At 36.6% G+C, this 26,410-nt stretch overlaps 2 protein-coding genes across 6 annotated transcripts in view; one reads left to right on the top strand and one right to left on the bottom strand.

Moving 5' to 3' along the window:
* The first annotated feature begins 191 nt into the window (after window positions 1-191).
* Window positions 192-4,211, top strand: LOC103970345 (pectin acetylesterase 9). 4 transcript variants are annotated; one of them, XM_009384088.3, is made up of 13 exons: window positions 193-668; window positions 860-942; window positions 1,320-1,449; window positions 1,565-1,644; window positions 1,758-1,844; window positions 2,044-2,168; window positions 2,250-2,310; window positions 2,380-2,439; window positions 2,528-2,605; window positions 2,714-2,819; window positions 2,997-3,142; window positions 3,210-3,320; window positions 3,939-4,211. In XM_009384088.3, exons 1-13 carry the CDS (start codon window positions 527-529, stop codon window positions 4,032-4,034), a joined length of 1,305 nt encoding a protein of 434 aa, XP_009382363.2. In that variant the 5' UTR covers window positions 193-526; the 3' UTR covers window positions 4,035-4,211. The 4 variants fall into 4 exon arrangements, with proteins under 4 accessions (XP_009382361.2, XP_009382364.2, XP_009382363.2 ...); XM_009384086.3 differs by having other exon boundaries at window positions 192-668; window positions 2,250-2,439; XM_009384089.3 differs by lacking the exon at window positions 2,380-2,439 and having other exon boundaries at window positions 192-668.
* A 62-nt stretch (window positions 4,212-4,273) lies between these two features.
* Window positions 4,274-26,410, bottom strand: part of LOC103970347 (tripeptidyl-peptidase 2) — a 45,810-nt gene continuing 23,673 nt past the window's right edge. For both annotated transcript variants that reach the window (XM_065089131.1, XM_065089130.1), the window contains 16 exons: window positions 26,205-26,375; window positions 23,901-24,029; window positions 23,681-23,781; window positions 23,005-23,122; window positions 19,929-20,008; window positions 19,341-19,413; window positions 16,733-16,818; window positions 16,603-16,654; window positions 16,341-16,475; window positions 16,097-16,165; window positions 15,595-15,687; window positions 12,597-12,692; window positions 12,336-12,434; window positions 10,055-10,147; window positions 7,353-7,541; window positions 4,274-4,751 (listed from right to left, as the gene is read on the bottom strand). In XM_065089131.1, coding sequence (XP_064945203.1) covers window positions 4,593-4,751; window positions 7,353-7,541; window positions 10,055-10,147; window positions 12,336-12,434; window positions 12,597-12,692; window positions 15,595-15,687; window positions 16,097-16,165; window positions 16,341-16,475; window positions 16,603-16,654; window positions 16,733-16,818; window positions 19,341-19,413; window positions 19,929-20,008; window positions 23,005-23,122; window positions 23,681-23,781; window positions 23,901-24,029; window positions 26,205-26,375 — 1,743 coding nt within the window. In that variant the 3' untranslated portion in view covers window positions 4,274-4,592. The remainder of the gene's footprint in view (window positions 4,752-7,352; window positions 7,542-10,054; window positions 10,148-12,335; window positions 12,435-12,596; window positions 12,693-15,594; window positions 15,688-16,096; window positions 16,166-16,340; window positions 16,476-16,602; window positions 16,655-16,732; window positions 16,819-19,340; window positions 19,414-19,928; window positions 20,009-23,004; window positions 23,123-23,680; window positions 23,782-23,900; window positions 24,030-26,204; window positions 26,376-26,410) is intronic.

Below are 26,410 nucleotides of genomic sequence, written 5' to 3' on the forward strand. Positions count from 1 at the left end.
ACCCATCCACCTACCAGTCAGTAGCTGCGTCTGCCACGTTCTTTTATTCCGCGAAGGGTCCCAGTAACGGATCCGGGTTCTTGTCCCGCTCCACGCATCCTCAACCCGCTTACTGAACCATCCCTTCCCACCCTTAACGACGGCTTACAATATTGGAAATCCGAATCCGAAATCTCAGTCCGCATCAGCAAACCTGTGGCTGGTGGATTCCGCGGTCACATAGACCGGCCAGTTCTTCCGTCCATCTTCTTCTTCTTCTTCTCTCTCGCCGGGGTCCCCGAAAAGGTAGTCAAGTTCAACTTTTTCTCCTTTTTCTCCCTTTGCTGGATTCGATTTCAATTCTTTGGGAAACGTTTCCGTCTCTCTCTCTCTCTCTCTCCTCTAAGTGAGTAAGCAACTTGTGGAATTCGATCGGCGAGGAGGATGCACACCTCCGAGCTTCTCCGCTTCTCTTCTCTATGTGCCGCCATCTGCTTTGGCTTCCTCCTTGTCCTCGATTGACCCTTCTTTTTTCCCTCGAGCGTACATGATGATGAGTGCACTCTGGGTGGTGGTGATGTTGCTGGGAGTTACTCCATGGAGGAGCATCCACTGCCTCGAGGTGAAGCAGGAGAAGAGGCTGCTAGTAGCCATGACTCTTGTCCCCCACGCAGGTTCCACCGGAGCAGGCCAGTCTCCTTCCTCTCTCTCTCTCTCTCTCTCTCTCTCTCTCTCTCTCTCTCTCTCTCTCCCCGCTGCACTTCAATTATTTGATTGCCGACGGTGGTCCTTCGAACGAGAAAGAGATCCAACACTGGCCCAGCACAAAACGTTTGACAGCACACCGGCATTGAATGAGACTGTCGATTGATCGATGCAGTGTGCCTGGACGGGAGCCCACCGGCTTACCACCTCCACGGAGGGCTCGGCAGCGGCGCTCGCAACTGGCTGCTGCAGTTCGAGGTAAGGTCAACACCTGGTCAACCAGCCATGTTTTCTTTTCATCGTGCATTTGACTTAATTGTCAACTGAATCGGTCAACCCTCTCTGCAAACACACTGATAGATACACTTTGAGCAGTCCGCAATACTTCCTCGTCTTTCTGATGATTAAAATGTAATTATAATCCTCAGAAACCCACTGAAAATACCATTCATATGCAAACCACCCAAATAATAATAATAATATTATTATGGTTGGAATTTCTAAAACCATTAATGCAAAATAAAGTTTCGATCTTTGTTATCGATAGTCAAAGTTTTCATCACATAAGCCCGTTGACATACTTTGGGTACAAATAGGAAGATGATTGACTTTGTAATGTTCGTTTGAATTTGGAGGGAGGAGGGTGGTGCAATGACGTGGCGTCGTGTGCGGCGCGGTCAAAGACGCGACGGGGGTCAACCCGGTACATGAACAAGCTGGAGGTGTTCTCCGGGATCCTAAGCAACGACTCCACCGCCAACCCCGGTCTTCAGCCCTTCCCCTCTTCCCTTCCATCGTCGAAACACGCAGCTGCTGTTGTTTCCGACATTACCTTTGGATCGAGTGACCGAAACCTCTTCTTCTTCTCTTCCTTTGGTAGACTTCTACGACTGGAACCGAGTGAAGCTTCGCTACTGCGATGGCGCCTCCTTTGGTGGCGACTCGGAGTTCCTCAACAGCGTAAGCCATCTCGACTCGGCTCCTTTTATCTCATGCTATAAGCTTGCTTTGTCCTTGTGTGATCGTGTTGGGAGATCCTCTTGAGTGCACAACGATGATTCATGTGCTTGCAGACGACTACTCTTTACTTCAGAGGGCAAAGGATATGGAAAGCTATTGTTCTTGATCTTCTCCCGAAAGGCTTAATCCAGGCAGACAAGGTAAGATCCGGTCACTAACTTTTGCCTTGAGAAAGCAAATTCCATGTTCCGATTCTGTAGCTCTTTCATGTCTGTGCAAGAAATCGATGTCTTTGTAGTTCAGTTCAAATCAAGAACAACAATCCATGTGACTCTGCGCCTACAATTCAGGCAGACCATCGTGCTTTTGTTCATGTTGTCTATTAATTCCAATCCGTAGGTATTGCTTTCAGGCTGTTCTGCCGGGGGTTTAGCTACATTTCTTCATTGCGATGATCTCACCAGGTTCGTACCAGAGACCGCCACCGTCAAATGCATAAGCGACGCCGGGTTCTTCCTCGATGTGTAATGCTACCATTTGTACCTCGATTCATGTGTGATTTGGATGATGCTCTTCACTAATGTTTCTAGTTCTTGGATTGGCAGGAGAGATGTCTCAGGACAGTACACCATAAGATCCTTCTTCAGTAGCCTCGTCAGTCTGCAGGTCAGATTTCTGCTGCTGTTTGTTCTTTCTTTGACATTTAGGTTTGCAAAACTGGATGTTGTGCCGCAGGGAGTGCAGAAGAATTTGAATCCAAACTGCACATCTTCTTATGGCCTTTTTGCCTATCAGGTCCCCAAAATTCTCTCGACTCCCCGAGTGTTGATAGTATGAATGAAGTGCAGAAAGTTGTGATACTGATGATGACACTATTGTGCAGTGCTTCTTTCCACAGCATGCATTGAGCTACATCAGAACACCATACTTCATCTTGAACTCAGCTTACGATGTATACCAGGTAAGTCTGCATCATCCGCTTCTTCTACATCTCATGCATCCTCCGACATGATGTTGTCACTCGGAGACTTCGATTTCGATCACTCATCCGAGACTCTACGCCAAGCAGTTCCATCATATATTTGTGCCACCATCTGCTGATCCGCGAGGACGCTGGTACCGCTGCAAGCTAAATCCAATGGCGTGCAGCCCAATCCAAATAGCTATTCTGCAAGGTGAACACTGCCTTCTTTCTTTTCGGATATGGAATTCTGTACTTGACAATTTGCATCATTGCTTTTGAACTTTGTATTGTTCTACACATGAAAGTTTGATTACCGAAACATTTTCGATGAAATTTCCTTGATGAATTTATGCAGTAACACACCAATACTGCAACCGCTTGGTTTCAGGTTTCAGGAATGAGATGCTCAAAGCTCTCGAATCATTTGAAGGATCACAAAATGGTGGGATGTTCATAAACTCCTGCTTTACGCATTGCCAGAGTGAACTGCAAGAAGCATGGTTTGGCCCCAATTCTCCAAGACTGCACAACAAGGTATTTGCTTCCGTCCTAAAATATATTGATGGCCTTCACTGCAACTAAATATGCTCTTCTTCCTCAGACTATTGCGGAGGTTGTTGGCGATTGGTACTTTGGCAGAGGGATGGCCAAGGAAGTTGATTGTCCATATCCTTGTGATTCCACATGTGACGACTTGATACCATCAAATCAGGTAAAGAAACTATTGTTCTTAAAACTCTTACAGACGTTGTGCCAGATGCAAACTATGTCTTGATGATAGGAAGACATCTCTGACTTGCTATTGAATTTAATTTTCCAGATAGGATTCCTTTACTGACATTGTATGCTTTAGGCCGCAGAGAAAATATCAACACAATCTAACACATTAATGTCATCTATTTTAGGTCTTGGAGGGGTCACAAGAATCTCCATGCCAAAAATAAATTGGTAGAAGGGAGCTTCTTTGGAATTGAGTATAGAGAACACCCACCCATAAACAATCAAATCCACAAAGAAGTTGGTCAAGTCAATCCTACACTGCACTGCTTCCTTATTGTCAGGACATCGAAAAGTCTGATTTGGGTTGCAACATACATCAAGTGTAAAGATATGGTTTATTTTGTTTTCTCGGATACAAAAGCTGATCTTAATAAAAGAAATTATCATCAACATTTAATTGCTTTCACATATTTATTATCTTAGTCTCATCAATATCCTTTTATCGATCTCACAACAAAAAGACAACAAAAGATTCATGTAACCCATAGCCGATTCTAGATAGTTAAAACTTTTAATTTTTGTTATTGTATATTTACTGTCTCGTCTGCAGGGAAGGGAGGTGCCTTCGACAACCCCACTTCGTATATGCACCATTGGATGCCCGCTGTTTGTGATATGTCTCCTGTTGCCGCTCATGATAATTTGAAGGATATGGTCTTTGTATTTGATTCCTCTCAACTTATGATACACATTATCTGAGTAAAGACAGATAAGTGGTTTATAGGTGCAAATCATTATGATACTAATTGCTTTTGGTACCTTTCGGTAGGCAATCTATATTAATAAATCAATTAAAGCTCTGAATAATAAATTATTTATATCACTCGATGATGTAAACATAGTATCTTCTGGATATGAACTCCACACATCATTTCCATACCTATGTTAAGACACAAGAGGTTAATATGTGCAATCATTATGGTAGCTTTTCAAAGGTAATACAAATCACTTAGCCAATGAAGGACACTGTGCCTGGCAGCGATTCACAAGTATACGTTGCATAAGAAGAAATTGTTACGTCAACATGACTGATATATGAGGCATGTTACGTCAACATTTCAACATGATACAAAAATAGAATCTACTCTGCTGTGTCAGTCACTCTCAGTGGATATTGCAAAGCTGATATATGAGGCAAGGGAATAAATGCAAAGACAAATACTTATTAAGACAACAATCAATCAATATGAAATCGATATCAGAATCAGAAAAGAGGGAAACTTGTAGGAAAACGGACGTGCATCCATTGCCTCTCATAAACAGCCACATGTGTCCATCCAATCTGATCAAGTAATTGAATCTTCAGATCATAAAGCTTTTTCTTTGGTGGTTCTGCCTCGCCATCGATCATATTAGTTAGAACCTGAAAAGCTCCACATAATCATCAAGTTAATCTAGCTCATCTGTAAATCTGTAAACTAAATATTATTTGATTCACAAGAATAATTATGAGCTAATTCTGATCTACAGTTTCTCTATGCAACTCATTAACTTTTATCTTATGAAAGTGAAACAATCAATTTGAAAATTAAATGCTTGTTGAAAAGTTCAGTAAACATGATCTGCAGCAAACATTATAAATGATTACACCTCCTGATAAACTTTTCATGTATCATCCTAAACTACATATAAAAAGTAGTGGCCAATTGTGGTCGAATCATTAGAAATCACTTAAATATAATATACCATACTTTTGCCAATAGCAGCACAGTTGGGATAAAAACTTGAGAAAAGAGAACTAAAACTTTCCACTAGTTCCATCAGAAAAAATCAGTTTATAGTGTTTGTCCACAAATCCTTTCTATTTAACATGACTTAAAAATTGAGTTACAATTTCTATTTAATGCAACTTACGAATTGAGTTACAAGGAGCTATCACATGACATCACATTCAAGAATCCAACCATATCAAGAACTAATCAACAAGCAGTTAACTGGCACAAACTTGACTAACATAGCGTTTTGGGAGCATGATCAGAATTTTCCGTATACAATTGGACCAGAAAACAAAACTGTATTACCATTTCGTATTATTCTTAAAGCAATTTATCATAGAATTCCAATCCTATATGAACCAATTTAAAGCAATAAATGTGAAAAAAGAACTAGTTAAAACAAACACAGTTCTGCGATCATATTAAGCAAACAAAACAACCATATATGACCTACACTTGCTTCATCAATCTGTGGTCAAGAATGCTTCATCAATCTGTTTCTATTTGCTTAAAGAAACTCCCAGTCTGCAGGGCAATTAAAGTAGACATCCTCAAAGCAAGGATCTAAATGCTGGCAGGCATATTACATGCTGCCAGCAAAGAAAGGCATCTTAAGAAAAAGAAATTATATATGTTATGTAGAGCATAAACCTTCTTGTACCTAGCGATTATTCTTCCCTATTAGATGTCCAACAGTAACTACTATACAGGAGTTCCATGCTTAACCACTTTGACATGAAGATACCAATCATAATGAATACCTAAACACCAATTATGTGTCGCATTTGTTTCATCTCAAACACCAAATTTCAAATTGGCCTTTTTATCTAAATGATAATGCAGATCCACAAGCCTTATTGTTATTCCCAATTTGTTGCTGACAATATCATAATATTAAAAGACTGACGACATACCATGCTTCCCTCAATACCCATTGATGTAAACTAACTGCAATAATATATTGAATCAGAGTACAGTTTGAGCTTTTCTATTGAGACAAATTGAAGTCCAGGGGCCAAATAAAACTCATCATTTAGCTATATATTTATTTCAACTAGTGCCTTGTCTAGGAACATAGGGGGTATTAATTGACATAATGCGAGCTATGGGACAAAAGATCTTCTTATATCATCCTTGTGAAGCTGGACAATGTCTCATAGGCTAATTGTTGACCAGAATGATTGTTATTCTGATAAACACAGTGGAGAGCTATAAAAAAAATGTGTTTGTAACAACTTTGTAGAGCTAAAAAATGTTTCATAAGGCTAATAATCAGTCAACTATCATCCTGAAGAAACGTTAGTGTACTGACTCAAAAATCTGAAAACAAGAAATACAGTTTTGAGTTTGGATAGGAAGAGCAAAACTCAAAGCGCCCAAAGATCTACTGAAGTTCCATAAACAAATTATGACAGGCTGTCAATCTGACACAAATCCTCTCCAGTTGGAGATAAATTATTAACCAATGCAAATTAGATCTATTGAAGTTCCAAAAGCAAATTATGTCGGGGTGCAAATAACTCTAAAACAACTACCTTATTGTTGCAATGTTAGTCTATGAACTTGAGGAAAAACGAGAAAGTTCAAATGGACATGAGAAGAACGGTCAATGACAAGTTCTTCAATGAATATTGTCCATTCTGTAGGCACAATATTAAAAACAAAAAACACTAAAAGGCTTCATAAATGATCAATTAATTGCCCAAATTTATGTTTCATACACTTTCTTTTCCCAATAACTATACGATACAAAGTTAATGAGACAACTTCTATTTACTTACCATTCATGTAATACAAACACATATTTACATACAAATGAAAATTTACAGAAGGATGAATCATAGTGAAGGAGGAGACAAAACATACCAAAAAATACTTAATGGTTATAGTTAAAAATTTGCAAAATTTACAAATTTTCCATGGGTTATAACGTGATCTATTTGATATCAGACACTCTGCCTGCCTGAACATGTTGCTGGTCACTAGACAGACAGATGCACTGTTTTCCAGTGGATGCACATTACCAAAACATATCCCAGGTTCACATGGAACACTTAAGTCCTCTTTATAGTCCCTTTTCTGAACAAAGTAAAACGCGATAGAAGGAAACCACGGGCTTCTTTAAGAATTCCATTTTGCACTTTCTATTTCTAGGTTCTTAGCAAATAAGTGGATGCTTAGAATACACCTTAAGAATTAAACTATCAAAGAAAAAACACAAAATAAGCGGAACAGTCAACAAATTATACCTTTAAAGCAGTTCCAAGCCTTCCACAACGTCGCTCACGTACCACCAACAGCATGCAGTACTTTGTGGATTTGATGTCCACCCACTTCTTCAACTCTTTTAATGTTTCTTCAAAAATGTCAGGTTCATCACTTGGCACATCAAAGTCGGTGCCACTCACAGCTACAGATGTCACCACAGGCTGATCAACCTGAATTAAATAAAAATATATTTAAGAAAACAAGTGGTCTCAATTGGCTATAACCTGAGCACTCGAAGAAACCATTCTCCTAGTACCCAACACGAGATGGTAAAATAGACGAACCAATATAGAAATGATAATGGCATAGCACATATATGCCAAAACAACAAGTTCCGAGAAAAAAGTAGGATAAACTTGTAAGGGATACAGCAACAGAAATTTCTATTTAGGTTTTATTTCACTCAATTTGCAAGCTTCAGGGTGGTAAACTAGATTGGTAACCCTATTAATAAATAATGATACAGTGAGTAATAAGGCAAGCATTCTAACTAATATATAAGAAAAGAAAATACATAAGACTCTTGCCAATGCGGGCTTTGAGGATGATTAATATACACATCCTTCTCTCTATATTAGGAAGGTTGTTTCCGAGAATCAAACCTTAGTCTCCCAGGTTTCATTGGAGCAATTTTACCATTATATCAAGGCCAGTCATCTAAGCATCCTAACTTACTAGTATAGAAGGAAGCTATCCTAAAAGCTTTACGAGACCAAAAGAGCATACTTGAGAAGTCTTGAGAAGTATTAATCAAGTACGAGTATATTAAGAGATCAAAACTATTGTAACTACTAAATAAGGTACACTTATCTGAAGTATTTAACAAATGTCCACAAAATCATTGGTCTGAACAAGGAACTGATTGAGCATGAGCAATGAAGATGACAATTTTCATTTTACAGTAACAATAACTCTGAACATATAATAAGAACTGACATGCATAACTTTGGACACATCGAACACAGGAAGGCTTTAAAAGTCAATGTGGCAGAGGGAGAGAGGTACCACAGATCATGGATTTGTTGTAATCAAGATAGAGGAGAAGGGTGATACAGATCATAGTTTAGTGCAAGCAGGCCACACAATGACATCAAGTTTGTCACTCTTGCTTCAACCAGCAAAGCAATGAGCTATGCAACCTCATAAGAGACAGAAAGGACAAATATAATTGTACAACTAATTATAGGAAGGTTTAGGTCATATGGTTTGAGAAATTAACACTGAACATGCCAACTCAAAAGATTTAGGTCATAAGTTCCTACAAGCATAGCTTTAACTTTTGCAATAATTGGGAAATCCTTGATGCATAACAAAGATTTATATAATACATTTGTTGGCTGGTCCAATAGAAAATTGATATCTGAACTATAAGATCCTAAACTCAGTGGAATTGCGCCATTCAATATTTATTCTCTTACATCATGGAGTAATAAACAGTACTTGGATGGATCATGCCACTTATTTCAAGGGATTGGATTTAGTGAGTCAACAATGAAGAAAAAAGTCAACAACTGATTGATAACAGATATAATATTCAAGGAAACAGCAGAGAAATAGGAATTCAATATTAAAAAAAATAATTAAGACAGCCAAATTATGCTTCCATATAAAATATAAATGTCATTGACCAGCAGGATGCACGAGTACATACCTATAGTACGAAAATGCTAGTCAACAAAATAAGAAAACAAAATCATAGAAAGAATCCTGAAAGATGTGTTTTATAATTCAACATGTAACTAGAGAGAATCCCTGATTGTACCAAACATAACTAGTTCATTAAAATTAATTTTTTTTATTGCTATTTTTTTTAGAATTAAAAAATTACCAGATATGAATAAAGCCAATGTCAAAAGGCTTAGTCTTGCACATGCTAAACAATTTCTATGGTCGTCTGACTTCAATTGCCAAAGTGTAAAGACAACTTCTCATGATAACCTTTGAATTCAAATTAACCACTAAGACCCACATTACATAGAGTCATAGACACCTTTCAACGCACTTGACACATTGGGCAAACCACTATCATCTTGCATCATTAATGTAGTAAGAAAACTTGAACCAGGCTTTTTATGCTGTCATGGAGCGCTGTGCAGCTGAAGCTGACCAAAGGCATATCTTCTGACAATTTTTTGCTAAAATATAAAATTATACTCTCAAGAATGTGAACTATTGAGCTGTCTGTAAAACATTTATCCAAGGTTCAGATTGGCTTTTCCAGGTTCACCAAGAATAAAAAAATGATGATTGCAATATCAAAACAATAACACCATACAATTAATTAAAATTTAAACATGAAGACTCAGAAAATAAGTAGAAAAAGAGATGCAAGAAATAGAATGTAGTGCAAAAGACATGCTTTTTATAATTAAATATTAACAATGAATTATTATAAGATCCAAGAATACTGAACATGTTTTTTACAGAAAAAAATGAATAAAAAAGATAATAAGGACATTAAGGTTAAGCTATGATGCTTGGTAAATGCATAAGTTCAGATTATTTGAGCTTCTTTACAGGACTATGTATATTTTAAGAAAATCACAAACAATGAAACTCCATTTTCAGTTAATATTAGAAAGCAAGATTGCAGCATAGCTTATTTTAAAAAGAAACAATTCAGAGAATTATCCTGTTTAAAAAGGTCAGGAAATGATAACTACGATCTAAGAAATCATAATACCTCAGAAAACTCTGCATCTGCAAGAGCTAATCCCTTCTGATATAATGCCTCCGCCAGTTGGTCACGGGTAACTTCCATCTTCTTCTTTATTTTCTGCATGAAAAATTCAAATGGATGCAAATTCCAAATTTTTGGACAAACCTAAATTTTTTAATCAGTAAGAATTAATGAAAAAAACATGAGATGGAAAATAGAAACCTTGAAGCAGAAATTAATAAGAGCTCATTACACAATAACCTTATGAAGAAATAATTAAATGATTCAGAACTCATTTTAAACAAGGTTCATCTTACCGGTCCATACCGGTGTACCGGCCGACCATTGATACAATACGTACCAAGGCATACTAACATACCGTATGTTGGTACAATGAGACATACTGATGATACAGTAAATTACTGAAAATAGGTCTAAAAATTCTTGAAAAAAAAATCAGATTAGGGTTTTTAAGTTGGAAATGAATATAAATTTAGTATAATTTAGCAAAAATAATCTAAATTAGGAATGAATAGTGATATATAGCTTTTTCGGGCTTTAAGAAGTAGTTTTGTAGTACGTTCCATATCGTCCTTCCGTAAATATTAAATTATCTACAAAGAAATGATTTGAATTATTAGATTATTTTTTAAATAACTTAAACCTTAAGATTCAAATGAATCAAATAAGCAATTGATGGATATACCTGGTTCTACCATCAAAAGTAACGATAGGACTCCATAGATGATAGATCGAGGTCCTCGATCCTATGTATATGTATATCAATTTGATATGTTTGTCGGACCCAACCTTGAAATTAATCTCATGACATAGTATACTAATACACCATATGTCATTGGTGTATCAATATGGTGATGGTCGTAGTCTAATTGTTATGAACCAAGTGTTTGAGACAACTCTTGAGGCAAGGACAATTGTGACATGTATTGGTGCAGAGCATGGAGAATGTTAGAATTTTTACTTTTGCCTTGATCTACTGCTCCATATCATAAAATTGATTATCGTACTATTAAAAGACTATCACCGTACTGCTATTGGCCGTAAGATTCTTCATAATACAACGACTGTAAATACGATGAGCTTCGCTCTGTGTCTACATCGTATAAGATATGTCACATTTGCTTAAAATCATCCATTATCTTCCTCTTCTCCTTTTGTGTATAAACTTGAATAGTACCTCGTCGAGCACCATGATCTGAATCTTGGGTGACGTATAAAATACTACTCCTTAGTCCATGCACCACTCTCAAATTATGTAGATGAGACCATCAACTCTCCGACATCGCCACCATCATCAGTCGAGGCATTGTTGTTCATGTCACTGCTATGTCTCTAGATCGAGCGGGGTGTTGAATGCGATTGACAAGGTCTCTCGTCGCCAGCCTCTATTCTTTCCAATGGTGCGACTGATGCTACTGCCTTCCCCTTTGCCTTTACAGGCTGGTCGGACGATTGTGATAGTTGGATGTCTTTAGTTCTTCGAGCAATCTAACATAATGTTGCCTGGTTCCTTTTGCCATGTTCTAACCGAGGATCTTCCACCTACTGGGGATGTGCTTCCTCTTCTTCTATTGTCTCGGTGATAAAATATGAATAACGTGGAGGATCTCTGGCCTTATCAAATAGAGGATCCTCTTTGTTGAGTTTAAGAGAGTAAAAATGTGAGAATGAGAGAGATGTAAAAGGAGATAGGAAAGGATTTAAAAACCCTTTCCTATGGTTCAAACGGTCAAAATTGACCGTTTAAAACAGGGCAATCTTAACCCTTGATCGACAATAGTCGGATTTCGACCATTATCGATTGGTATAGACCCTGTATCACCTGATACGAGGTCATGTAACATGTACTGCCAGGTATAGAGTGGTCCATGTGCTGGTCCCCCCTCGAACAGATATGTACCGCCTATATTGGGTGGTCCACCTTGGTACGACGAACCATGGTCTTAAGAAAGTATAGCATTTTCAACTAGCATGTACGGCACCAGCAATGGCAATTCTGATACATAAGCAAGCAGTTTCAATCTGTACAGTCCAAGGGGTATGCTGACCAACAGGCGAAGTAGGCATCGCACTACTTCGGATATAGCTAAAATAATATTTGTTGATAAGAATAATAATCTGTAATGACATTTATAGCTAAAATAATAATTGTTGATAAGAATGAACTTCAGATATACTGAAAATACTTAATGTGCACGATGAATCATGAGGCCTTTTGGAAGGAATCAGTTCACAATGAGTGAATGACTAAGAATCATAACATGAATAATTAAATAATTGTCACCTCAGCCTCTTCATCTTCAGGGTCCGATTTTATAGATAAGTACTTTAATAGCTCTTCTTGGTCAATGCTTTCAATGACCTCATTGGCAGCATCAATAATCTGAAACCAGATTCGTGCAATTAGAGATCCAGTTGAAAATTACTCGAAACCAAAATTACATAGTTAATTATAATATTCAGAAAGAGACTAGAACTCTCAACAAAAAGTCAGCTGTTATCAAAATATAGTATGTAGAAGGTCATAATCAATTAGTACACTAACCCTTTGATTATGACTAATCTTATCCTGATCAGGGCTTCCAGAGACTATGCATTCCAATATTTTGGCAAGCAATGGCGTATAACTGGGATACTCCATCTACATTGATGGAAACAAAAATGCATTAGCATGATTGTTCATATAGTGAAGTTTAAAAATTGCAACCTGCATATATAACAACGAAAAAAAAGGAAAAGATATATCACAATCAGACAATAAGACCAAATGGAAAACAATTCATCATCATTGTAACAAATAGACTAGGATGAAAATTTAGATTTTTTACTTCAGTGTTTATGAGGCAAATGCAGCAACAACAGGAGTTTACTTCGCTAAAGAAATGAAAATAAGAAGTTACGTACAAGACTAGTTAGACCAGAAAAAAAGAAAGAGGGAAAGAAGAAGAAAGAAAAAAGCAAAAGAGCACAACAAGAGTGGAAGTGAAGGTGTCAAATGAAATCAAATCCACCATATGAGAAGTGCTAACAATAGCAAGGAAGCTTTTGAGCCAAGAGAAGGTGTCAAATAAAACTTCACGGCTCAGTGCAGACACCCTTAAAAATTCTGCTGTCAGTCGTCTTCCAAATTGGTCAAAATGAGATAAAGAGTAAAACCAAAAAGTGTTCCTTTCCAATAACTCCAGATGTTTGAAGATGTTCAATAGCTTCGTGGCGACAACGTAATAAAGGAGAATGTGATCTGACCTGACTTGATTGCACTTAGTTTTCTAAAGGCTATCCACAAAACATTTTACTTGGATATGGACATCTTCATAGATGTGTTTAAAAAAAGGACATAAGCAATATCCAAAGTTCATTGGCATACTTGTTTACATGTAGAATTCAAATATAAGCATTTGCGTGTTATATATGATACAAGTGTTTGTGTTGGGAGTAATGCACTAAACTTCATTTTAGAGGAGAGAGAGTTAATTTCACCTAGACTTTACACACTTGATCAAGACAGGGACGACTTAGATAGTCTCAAATAAATCTTCCCCTTCCTATCATTAGACCTCTTCCTAATCTACTAACATAACACTGTTGGCACCACTTCCAACAAACTAGGCATCCTGAACCTCCGACCTCAACCTACTCATCTATAGAATTACCTAGCACTTCCATTTGTCTTAAAAGAAAAATTGCTCACCCATCAAGACGCATAAGGTGAGGTAATTCCAGACAAGTGATCAGATGACTAAAATAGTGGTAATGTTCCTTAGAAGCTGATAAATATTCTCACGTGGTACTCGTTGCATTTCTTTTATGCTTGATGTTCCTACAATGCCAATGGTTGCTTTTGATCTGCTAAACTTGGCAGAGGCAGGTGCAGCTGACAAAGGAATTAATTGCTGCTTCCACTGGTGTTGGTTGTAGTTGCTTAAGTTGTGGCAAAGGCGGTAACTACTACTAAAGGTATTAATTTCTACTTCCACTAGTGTTGGTTGCAGTTGTTGCAGCTGCAATTTCTGCTAGCATTGGTTAAAGTGGCTATTTGGCGTTCCATTAAAGGCATTAGTTGCTAATTCCAATAATGTTGGTTGCAGTTGTTGCTGTCGCAACTACTGCTAGCATTGTTTAAAGTGGCTATTTTGCCTTTCATCATCACACAGCTGCTTAACAATGTGTGTCACTATGGGTGCCTTTCTCACACCTAGAACAAAAACAATAATGTCCCAGCACTGTCTAGCACAAATTATTTTGAAAAACACTAAGCAATGCCAAGCATCCTCCACTTACCTGACCAAAATCATGGGTCATCTTATCGATCCGTACCGGTGTACCAACCAGTTGTTGGTATGGTATGTTCTAAGTCTTACCGAGATGTACCAAGCGTACCAACATATGATACATGAAGGCATACCAATGTACCGCCCCAGTCCCCTGTCAGACTGGTACATACCATCAGTGATGAGTGGTACCGAGCAGTATGACGAATCTTGACCAAAATGATTATCATGCTGGTTTTTCAGAAGAAATAATATTTACTCTAGCATCTGGCACTTGACATACAATGGAAACTGCTGAAAGCAAGACTAGTACTTCCATTACTGCAGCTGATGCCTATAGCTTCTCATTTATCTTCCACTGTCTTTTGCTGCAGAACTTCAATGTATTTCTCTGTGCCTACCCCCAACCTCAAGTAATACTAATAGCAAAACTGATGAGATGCAAGGAGAGTCAATTTTAAAACAGCACACAGAACTCTATGTACTCTTTATTTTTTTTGGAACATTCTTGATAATTTTGCAAGTGAGTTGAATTTTGTTTTATTTATTTGTGTTCTTATAAAAATTTTGGTCTAACGCTTGCTCACCCCTCTATCATTGAAGCACCGTATATTTTGGATGTGAAGCAGCAATACTGCATGAAGCCTTTGTTTGCTGCATCCGAATCTCAACTTCTCATCCCCTATCAGCATTCTCTTAGAAATGAGGGAACAAAGTAGAAAGAACATTATACCCTAACCCTCTCTCCCTCTTAATTTCTTAACCCTTCCAGTTGTCATTGCACATTGGCTTACCCTCAAACGATCATATTTCTCCTACTTCAAGACCTATGACCTCTATGCTTCCATCTCAAACAAGGGCCAATTATCCTCTTTGAGATATGTTTAATTTCTGGACAACTTGAAAAGTAGGGTCTAATATTAGGAACACATTTTTATTTTGTGTCGTTAGTCGATGCAACTAAATTGATCAGCAAGTGAGAAAAAATAATCCTTCCTTTTCTTCAGGACAGAATTTCATAAGGTTCATGTATATACTTTTGCCCACACTCGTAAGACATCCATCTCAATGTTCTACAATACATCTTGTTCTACCTGAGAACTTAAAAAAACATTGTTTTTGAAATCTTCATTTTCATCATTTCATGTATAACAGAAATATTAAATTCATCTTTCGAATAGTAGTATTGCAGTCATAACATAAACTTATTCTACCCTAGAATATATTGAATAAAAATAACATAAATAAACAAAATATAAAGAGAAATGTTACCTTAAGAGAAGCAGCAAGTTCATTCCATGCTGATCTTTCTTCATCAGAATCTCGTTTTAGCTCTGAAAGAAACCTGATCTTAGCATCCCTTAACTGATGGAAAATTAAGAAATTAGAATACCATAGAACACAAGAAGAGTATACTATAAACACACAAGTATATAACATGCCTGTCATCTTATAATAATATATGAATAAAACCATGTAAGTTTTTGTAACCCAAAATTTACATTCAAGCTTGTCACCATCCGTAAAATTCTAGTGTGGCCATAACACATACATCAAGTCAAATTGTCACATAACTAAAACACATATACTAGAGGACACTGATACAAACTAAAGGGAGATATGGAAAAATATGAAATGAATATGAACACAATAGCATTTTGAGATATTCAAAAATGAATTTTGTGTTTTAATATCAGGTTAAACATGTTATTTCTTTTAAAAAACAGATGAATAATAGAACAGCAAAGTAACAAGCTTGTGCTACTTTAGGTACCTCTTCATCTAAACGCTCAGAGGCACTTTTTTTGCTACCAATGGTCTCCTTTGCTTTCTCCTCATCAATCTGCAAGCTTTGTTGTAGACATGTTAAGATCCAAAACAAAGAACAAAGTGTGCAATCTGATATAAAAATGCAAACCAACCATCTCACAAAGTTCTTAAACTGACGAAACAAAAAACACCATGCATCAACACTAGAATAGAGAAGTAAAATTAGAAAAAGCACCAGAAATCATGACCTTAGATGGTGGGACAAGATAAGATATATGATAAGATACTGGCGGCTGTTGATGATTCTGGCCGTCTTTCTTGTTCTTGAGGCTAATTGTACCATAAGATATTGATCCAAGCAATACTGCACCAGGTAAAGAATTCTGCAGCAACATAGGTACCAGAAGAGCACACAACCATGAAAAAGATTACAAGGAGAACATAAAGGGCCTGATGCACTAATAAAGCTGTTATACAACAAAGTCTACAACAAAGAATGACATTAAGTACCTTTGGGAGCTTTTCTCTCAATGGTGGACTAATATAAAAAGCTTCAGCTTCGCTGAGAACACATCCAACATGACTTAGGAAACTAAAACCTAATTACAATATGGCTCTAACAAACTTCTAAAAACTATACCCTGGAACTAGAACAGAGGATTTAAAGGTGCCGTTTCCCATTATGGGACCATCAGGTTCGGAAAAGAAACTCAACTGAATGCAGTCCTGCAATTACAATTTCAAAATCATCAGTATTCTGCAGTAAAATTCTCAAAAGTTTGCATATTTTGATACAGTACCAGGACAGCCAATAGTACGAAGAAAACAATAGGTACCAATATCATAAGATTCACTTTAATCTGAAAAGAACTAAATGGTTATGTAAACATACATAATAAGCATGCTATTTGGAGAGACATTCTATCAAAATTCTCATCAGACAAATAAGTAATCATTAAATTGTTTACAGTTTCAAATAGCATATATGCAGTATCATATAAGGACATGTACATAGATCCGACATAATATTCAAGGATAAAACAGACTTTCTCCAAACCTTAGGAACCAATGCCAACTCAAAAGCAGTATATTAAAACATTGTTGGGAAAAACACACTTATTACAAATATGAAAGAGGATAGGACCAGTATGTGATACCTTAGCTATAATATGCATCTAGGAGTATGCTTTATTTTGATGACAAGATGTAAAGGTATAGTCATATGATGCATTCCTCATCGTATGAATTTCATAAAGCAGGACCATGCAATCAACAAAATATGGCCCTGGTCCCAGGGATCTTGAAACAATTATGTCAAACATTCAGAAGTCAGCAAATATATGGGCAACAAAACATTCATATTGGAGCACTAAACCACTTAACAAACAGATTATTCTATTTACATAATATCAAAACAGTCAATTTTCAAAAAAGAATTTTGCAACAATTAGCATGTCTTCAATTAAGAATTGGCCCAAGGGCATACATCATTTAAACCTATAGTTGAGAAGAAATGCTTGAAGCTAACACAAAGCTTAGGAAGCTGGCATTTCCATGGGGGGCTACAAGATTATTAAGATGCTTCTCAAGTTCAATGTTATTCACAGGCTAACAATTCAGGTTTATCGATCAGTTGTTTTCCGTATTACAAGAGATATCTATATAGGATAATGAAATCAGATTTGAACAAATAACATCAGTTTGCTTTCACGCAGTGATTTAAAAAGCGCTAGGCGCCAAAAGGCGCTAAGGTCCAAAAACGCCCGAGGCGCTAGGCGCTTGCACGAGCGAAGCGAGGCGCTAAAATATAAAAATATATAATATAATTAATAAATATAATTATTTAAAATTTTAAATAAAAATATGCTATTAAATTAAGAAAATCTAAGGTACAAAATCATAACAGTATATTTTATACTGTTAACAGTATACAGAAGGAAGAGGAGTGTCAGGGAGTGCTGACTGAGAAAAGAGGAAGAGGCAACAGGAGTGGCAGCGGCGACAACGGCAGCGGCAGCGAGCGACAAGCAGCGGGAGCGGCGAGCGACGATAGCGGCAGCGAGCAGCGACAACGGCGAGCAGCGGGAGTGGCAGCGGCGAGCAGCGGGAGCGGCGAGCGACGACAGCGGCAGCGAGCAGCGACAGTGGCAACGAGCAGGGTTAGGGTTGGGTAGTGACAGCTGATATCGGTGCTTTAGTTGGTTCGAATGAACCAACTAAAGCACCAGAGACCGAACCAGACCTAAAACGCTGGTTCGATCGCATGGTTTAACCCAGGCGCTCGCCCGAAACGCCCAACGTCTGGGCTCGGGCGAGCGCCCAAGTGTCACCTCTTTGAAGCGCGCCGCCTAGAAGTGAAGGGAGGCGAGCGCCCGAGCACCTTTTTAAATCACTACTTCCACAGGTGAGTAAAGAAGTTCAGATATGGTTCTAGACAGGTTGTGGTTACAACTAATTAAACTTTTACAACTGAGATGAGGATTTGAGGTTATGGCAACCATGGGGCAAAGTTATGAATTAAATTTAGGACCCGCGCCCTCTCTCTTTCCCCCTCATTCTCCGTGCACCACCCGTCGGCCCCGCCTGTTATTCCCCTTCTCTTTCCTCATCTTCATCATCATCCTGTTCACCTCCTCCTCTCCACTTCTTCTACAGCTTGTCCTCTTCCTCTTCACCTTGTCCTCTTGGTTACTGCTGTGTGTGTTGACATATAAGCAGATGGCACATAAGTACAGAATGGACCTCATACGTTTTAGCCATTGACTGGCATGGATATGATAATAAAATGTCAATGCTTAGGGCTACCAACCATATTTATGATAATCCTTTCCTACTTTTGCTCCTCACTATACCAATACTATGTTTGCTGATATCATTTGTTACACATCGACCCACCAGATTACTAACTCACCAATTTGATAGGCCTCAATCACATGGACCAAAATGCTTAAACTCATAACAATGGTAGTGACCCATCTATCCCTACAAACCAATTCAAACCCCTCTCCCACTTTCAATGTGGAACTAAACTGTGGTAGTACAGTAATTAAAATGCAATTAGTAGCAGAATCATTAATGTCAACATATAAATTGGTATATGAAAGAAATTAGGTAAAAATTGATGTATCTATAGTTAATTGTTATAAATTTGACAAAAATAGTTAGTAATAGCATTGTCCTACAATATTTCAGGACTATTGAACAACACAAATGCCAAAATTATTTCAACATTGCATTTCAATCTTTACCTTTTTCTCCAATTTTCTATTAACAAATAGGACCAATTGCTTAAGTTTCTCCAAGATATGAATATTTTCATGCCTGCATATAATAGCCCAATATATTTAGTGCACAGCCAACAAAACAAAACAAAGTTGCAAGTTAGGTATATCTAGGCAATAGAATATTCAATCACATGGCACAAATAATTCACATGATCCTCGAGAAAGAGAATCTCATGGGTTAATCTAGTTCAGTTATCACAAGTGGTTCAAGTATTTTGAGAAAAAGAAGAAAGAAATTATATAAACATTGAAAAAGCCAATTTTAGGAACGACAAAATTTCTCTTGCCAAATGCCAATAAAAATATTCCTGATAGTAGGAACGCAAGATGGACCCCTAAAGAAAATCACAAAATCAAAGAAATCACTAACAAAGTCTCTAAGTGAGTATTTACCAAGTGAAACAGATCCAAATCAAGATCCGATATTTTAATGATCAAATATCAAATTCATACATTATGGAAGGCCAGAAGTCTAGAGAAAGAAGAAAGTATTACCCTACTTATTGATAATTATCATTGCTATTTAAATGCCATAATGTCATATATAAGTACCTTATATAAAGCCGAAGGGTGAATTCACCCTTGGGGAGCTTCACATAATGAGGGTAGACATCACCAGATGCATAGACACGCTATGGAAGAAAAAGCACAAAATCAGCTTTTAGACACACTTAAAAGCAAGTATCATGAGAAAAAAGGCACATTATTAGAAAAACTGCTGACCTTCCAAAATAAGTTTATCTTTTCATGAAATTTATCATTCTTAGAAATAAGGGATCATATTGATCATCATAATACATAATGCTTTTAATGTATGCAACTTAGCACATTCATTCACCACCCCAGTAACCCCCAACCACAAAAAGGAAGAAAAAACAGAAAAATAAGTCTAGTAGTTGGGATTTTCACTACAAACAATTCAACTTTGACATATTCTCATTTCATTGCATTGCACCTCTGTATTTCAATTAATAATTTCAAGAATAAAACTTTTAAATAAAAGATTTCAAGAAATCCAAAAACCTGGAAAGAGATACCCACAAGACTGTAACATCCTCAACCGCTCAATATGCTAATGGAGCTTTCAGTATGTTCTTGTATTTTTGGAAATATAATGACAATGACTTGGCACACAACCATTTGTATTTAGTAAGAAAAGTAACCAGACAATTTTGACTTAGCGGAGGCTAGCAAATTTTTGGTAATCCAGTGGCAACGTACATGTCCTCATTTTAAACATCAATATTTGCTGTTTAATCTGAGTTAGGAAGTGATATGGCACATTAATAGACCCGAGATTTGAAGTGCAACAGTAATTCAAAATCTACAGCATTATTCTTTAATTTCCTAAATAATTAAAGTTCAATAGATCCTAATGCAGCAACAAGTAGGCCAGATTAATATATCCTTAAGATAGCAAAGCACCTCGGTTCTAAACCACTTTATCAAGTATTGTAAACGTCTAGAGTAGGGACCAGTAATCTGTTGACTTGGCTTTAGATAGATCCTAGAAATGGATCAAATTTGAAAAGGTTTGGATCTGGATAATTGTACCAAACACAAGCCGCAAAAATTGATCCAATTAATGATGAAACTCTTACCATATGACCAATCTGATTTTGGTCGATTTCTTGGTCTTACAGCCACAAGTTGATCAGAATAGACGAGAATCAATTTAAACCAAACTGAAGTCATACTAACTTTTCCGACAGTATCCAACGAAGAAAAAGACAATGAGAACTGAGAAGAATGATATTGGGGGAAGGAAAAGAAAAGTGAAATTAAGATGGAGCAAAGATTTAAAAAACAGAAACAAGTGCATAAAGGAATAAGAATCTTTTAATTTTCTCATATGATGTTATTTTTTTTATTTTATTTGTCTTAAAATTATTTTCTAAAGTGATCCTGATCGCATACCTACTGCTCCTATTCAACTGATTCTACCAATCCCTGCTGTAGTCCCTAAAACTACCTTGCGAACTATTCTTCCTCCCTCTTTCCTGGTTGAATCCATCTGATTGGACTCAGATCAACTCAAGAAAAGGGAAAAAAGTTAGTTTCTGTCGAAGACATTAGAAGCATTACCCACTGCACAATGACTGAAGAACTACTTTGTCCTTCATGCTTTAACTTTACTCTAGTTTCCTCAGCAAGTTGTAGATCTTTCCAAACTGACTTGTTACAGGAACCTGCTTATTTAATGATCAAACACATTTTTCTTGACCAGTTAGGCCAACAATCAAAAGCAAGCCAACGACTGTCAGTCTCCAGCATCTTCATTCTTGTGCGGGAAACCACATTAAAAGCATGAAAATAGTCACAATTGTATATCATAGACAAAATAACTTTGGAACCATAAAATAAGAGTTAAATTTATTTTCAAGATCAGATAAATCAAACTTGATGGACTAATGTACTTATATCCAGTCCTATGTTGTTGCACCAATTCCAAAACCATTTGCAGCCCAAATATGCTGAAAGAAAAGGAGAGAACTAGAGTCTTGTTATTAGTGACAACATCACATATATAAACAAATAAAGAATTCAGACAATGCCTGAGTAGTTCTGCAAGTTCTAAAATTGGACTGGAATAGAAATATCAATCAGATTCTAACAGCAACAGCAACCAGATGTGTCAGCCCATAACTATCTTAAGTTCTTAAGAAGGTCTCTCAAGAAAGAGTTCATAGAGAGCACAAGTGGGTAGCTAGCAGCTCTTTTATTTGCCATGATCTATGACTTCTCACATTTAGCTTTGTTAATAAGAAATTGAATTACTTCTAGTTAATAAGTGCTTTCGAAATGAAAATATAACCTAAACCTATATAAGCACCTATTAGCTTCTACTGAGGTTAAGGATGATATGGGGATGAAAGATTGTGAAACAGAGTACATGGAAATGACACTGGAACCCTATTCCTATGGTAAACACTTCCTAACTCAAGCAAATAAGAAAAACAAGTAACAGAAAAAGGTAAATAGCTTTTAAATATTAAACCTTATATGTGACAATATGACCCATCAAATTATTTCAAATTATTAAACCTTATATGTAACAATTCAAATTATTTCTTTTTAGATAGTTTAACATTAACGAAAGGAAGGTCTAGTATGTACCACAAAGTTACTCCTCAAAGTCCAAAAAAGATATATCTCAGTATTCTTTCATAATTTATATTATTTTTGCTAAAATTATACTAAATTTATATTTATTCTCGACTTAAAAACCCTAATCCAATATTTTTTCTAATTTTCAGGAATTTTTGGAGCTATTTTCAATATTTTTACCATACCGTCGATATGCTCAGGTGTACCGACATACAATACATTGGTACATCTCGGTACATACCGTACCAATGGTTGGTCGGTACACCGGTACAGACCGGTAAGGCAAACCTTGACCTATAATACAAACTTCAATGAGTACCGGCATAAAATAAACTCCAATTATGCAAGGACTATGCTCTTGTTTCATGAGAGATAAACCACAATAAATGGATACATAAACTTGAAAACAAATATGTACATAATAAATTATTCAGGGAACTTGAATAAAAAAGTGAGGCCAGTAAAACAAGAGTCAATACTATAGGAAAAAAATTCACAGAACTAAGATAAAGAAACAAACCTTGTTAGAATCTGAAATAGTATAGAACTGTGATTCAAACTTATTGTCATAAATCCGATTGTTTAAAAGTGGAATGCAGGGCTTTATTTCACCACCTTCCTCCAATTTGAATTTATAGCTGAAGACATTATAACAACAAAAATGATGTAAATATAAAAGTGACTATCTGGATGTCACATCATCTAAATCGTTTCCCATTAGTATGGTCTCAATTATAAAGAATGTCTCAAAAACAAAATGATGCCATGAACCAACACAGAGTTCAATTCTGGTTTCCAACCTGCAGACAGCCTTCCAAATATGGTGCCAAATTCTCTAAACAAAGTAAACTCTTCGATAAAAGGAAAATTAAGTGATAGACAATTTTATCAGAGTAAAAAAGTCTTCTTTGCTCACAGCAATATCTGCCCCTTTGGGTGAAGCAATTTCCATTATTCTGTCTGCAACTTGATGATGATGCTTATTGAGTTTGATTTCCAAGGCACATTTTTGAATGTGTATATTCATGCATATACTAACAAGCTGGTAGAACAATAACAGTCTCAAGCAAGAAGAATTGTGCAACAGAATGAAGAGTAACCCCAACATACAAGGAGGTTGTTTCATTACGAAGCTGATAAAAAAGAGATTCTAATTTTGAATATTTGAATATTACATATATTAATAAAAATCTCACATTAATGTCAACGCCATAATCTGCTTGCCAGAGGGCAATTTGTCCCGGTTTGTTCGTAGAGACCTTAGGTTAGAGTCAACAGGGCGATATGGAATTTTTAACTGCAAAAATCATGGCCATTAAAGAGGTGTAGTTACCAAATGTAACCATCTAAAAGCATTTACTGTGTTTGGTTATAGAACTTGCATGACTGACAACCCTCCCAGAAACATCAATTTACCTTGTTTAAAGCAGCAGCAGGGACAAGCTTCTCAGATGCTAAAAGAGATCTAGCAACAATTCTTGAAGGTGCCTCACTTCCATCAAGCACCAAAGCCTCTTGATTTATATTTATCCCATGAAATGCAATCTGCAGTGTCAAGCAAAATGAAACTAAGTATAGCATAAAATGTACACTAATGAATCTTTTATCCTCTTTTGTTCTTCATATTTTCCTCCAGTAGTATTTTTCATCCATCCACAATAAGAGTTGTGTCACAATTCAAAATACGTGAGAATGTAGCTAACCTTTTTCCTTGGACTATATAAATAATTGTATCAACAATTTGGGCACATAATCACCAAGAAAAATGTGGATATCAACAAAAAATAGAACATAAATGTAAATTGAATAAAAGACAATAGCTATCAAAGTATAATGGTATCAGTTAACCATAAATATACTTAGCGCATCAGATAACTCAAAGTCTATTTTACCCTATCAAATAATTTGTTTATCTTCTTTTCCTAAAGAGAAATATTAATGTACAACCAAAATTAATAAGCACTAAGCAGTGACAACAAAATTAATTGGAATGGAAGGTGCATGCTGCATAATGCATTAATTACAGGAGTGAATTTAATTTATAGGACATGGCCAAACTGTAGTTCCCAATGTTTTTCCAACAACTCTAGAAAGTGGAATTTTCGCATATCCACATTATCAAGCATGTCCTCACTGTGATCTCAGCAGATTAGGGTATATGCTTCCATTAACAATAGATACACTAAACTTTTAACTGCAGCAACTAAAGCTAAACTTTTAACTACAGCAACTAGATTTCTGTAACACTCAAATCATGCAAGATTTCATTGGAATATGACAGTTACACCTACAGAATTTGGACAAAGAAACTAGTGAAAGAAACCCATAACCAACCTAGTATGCTAGTATCAAAGATAAGTGGCACATGCTGAGTAGAACTATAAGAATAAAAATTAAAAACAATGTTCAGGGCATCATACACTGTCACATGAACATAGAGAAGTCAAGTTAGCACTCTTGTTCAAATGATCAGGTTTGACCGGGTCATGGCCACATCCAGGTTTGATTACTATGGTCCCATATCCACATTCATGCCTTATAGTTGATGATAACTCAAGTATCAAACAAAATGGTCTCTTAAAGTTTTATAACACTCCAAAGTAGATAAAATAACTTAAGCATCACTAAATACCAAGTTACAAAGACAACTACTATGTTTCATCCCAGCTAGGTCAGCCAAATGATAAAAAAAGTTGAACAATGAGAGAGAAAAGAAGAAGAACCAAGGGAGAAAATGCACACGCACGAGTGCGTGCGTGCGTGCGTGCGTGTGTGTGTGTGTGTGTGTGTGTGTGTGAGAGAGAGAGAGTGAGAGAGAGAGATTGAGAGAGAGAGAGAGAGAGAGAGAGAGAGAGATGAGTAGGAAGTGAGTACACAGACCTTTGGAGTGTACACAGACCTAAGGACTGCATATCATTCTCTAGTTTCACTTCTATAATTCAATCAATGACATTTGAACTTATGGTTATCGCATAGAGCAACTACTATCACATCCAGATATATCAACTTTTATTACCGCATTTGAAGTCCTTGTAATTCACTACCAAAATATTTCAGCGGTAAGACATTAAGAAAATAATTTTCGAAAGGATCAACTGACATATATGGACTAAGGAGAAATTCAAATTTTACAGGAAAAAGAACTTAGAAGTTTCCGATTGTTGTTGAAAATGGTACCAACATATTTTGATGTAAACATGAATTTCAGATTGTAATTTAACTAAAAAATTAATGCCGAATCTACAAGTTACACTTGTCTAAAAAAAACCTAAATGAATAAGACTATAATGACCAAGTCCATGAATTTGAGAAAACAAGAGATTACAAAAAGGAATAGAAAACCCAGAAAAGGACAGCAACAAACTACAGGACTTAAGAACTAGCAAACACAAAAGCAGAAATTATAAAATATTAAAATAAAGAATAAGTTAGATACTATAACATGCTTAATATCAGGTTAAAGTAAACAATCATTTTAAAATGATGCTTTCGATAGGTTGCTGCTACTTTGTAGCCAGAATCTCACCTGAAAAAGTGTCAGAGATGATGCCTCCCCCACACACCCGATGAGTGGGACCCATGTACACGGATCTTACACATCAGGTCTGTGAGAGACCACAATCAACAATATTTTTTTGGGAGTGATTTAGTCCACCTAAATAGCATCTTTCCTTTCAATAACATGCAACATAAAAGTAAAAAAATAGCTAATTGATTCACCTCAAAATCTACATGGGTAGCTTCATGGCTCCCAATTCCACTGGACCAAAACTGAGCAACAGCCAATTCCATTGTAAGACCACCCTTAACAGGAAAAGTGAATGATTTGACTGAAGGAGATGAAAATGTCACGACAGCCTCCCACTTCATAGGCCGCTTTAATGGACAGATCTGCCAAGCGGCATGTTACACAATATCCAACTTGA

The sequence above is a fragment of the Musa acuminata genome, chromosome BXJ1-11, assembly GCF_036884655.1.
Source record: "Musa acuminata AAA Group cultivar baxijiao chromosome BXJ1-11, Cavendish_Baxijiao_AAA, whole genome shotgun sequence".
NCBI lineage: Eukaryota > Viridiplantae > Streptophyta > Magnoliopsida > Zingiberales > Musaceae > Musa > Musa acuminata.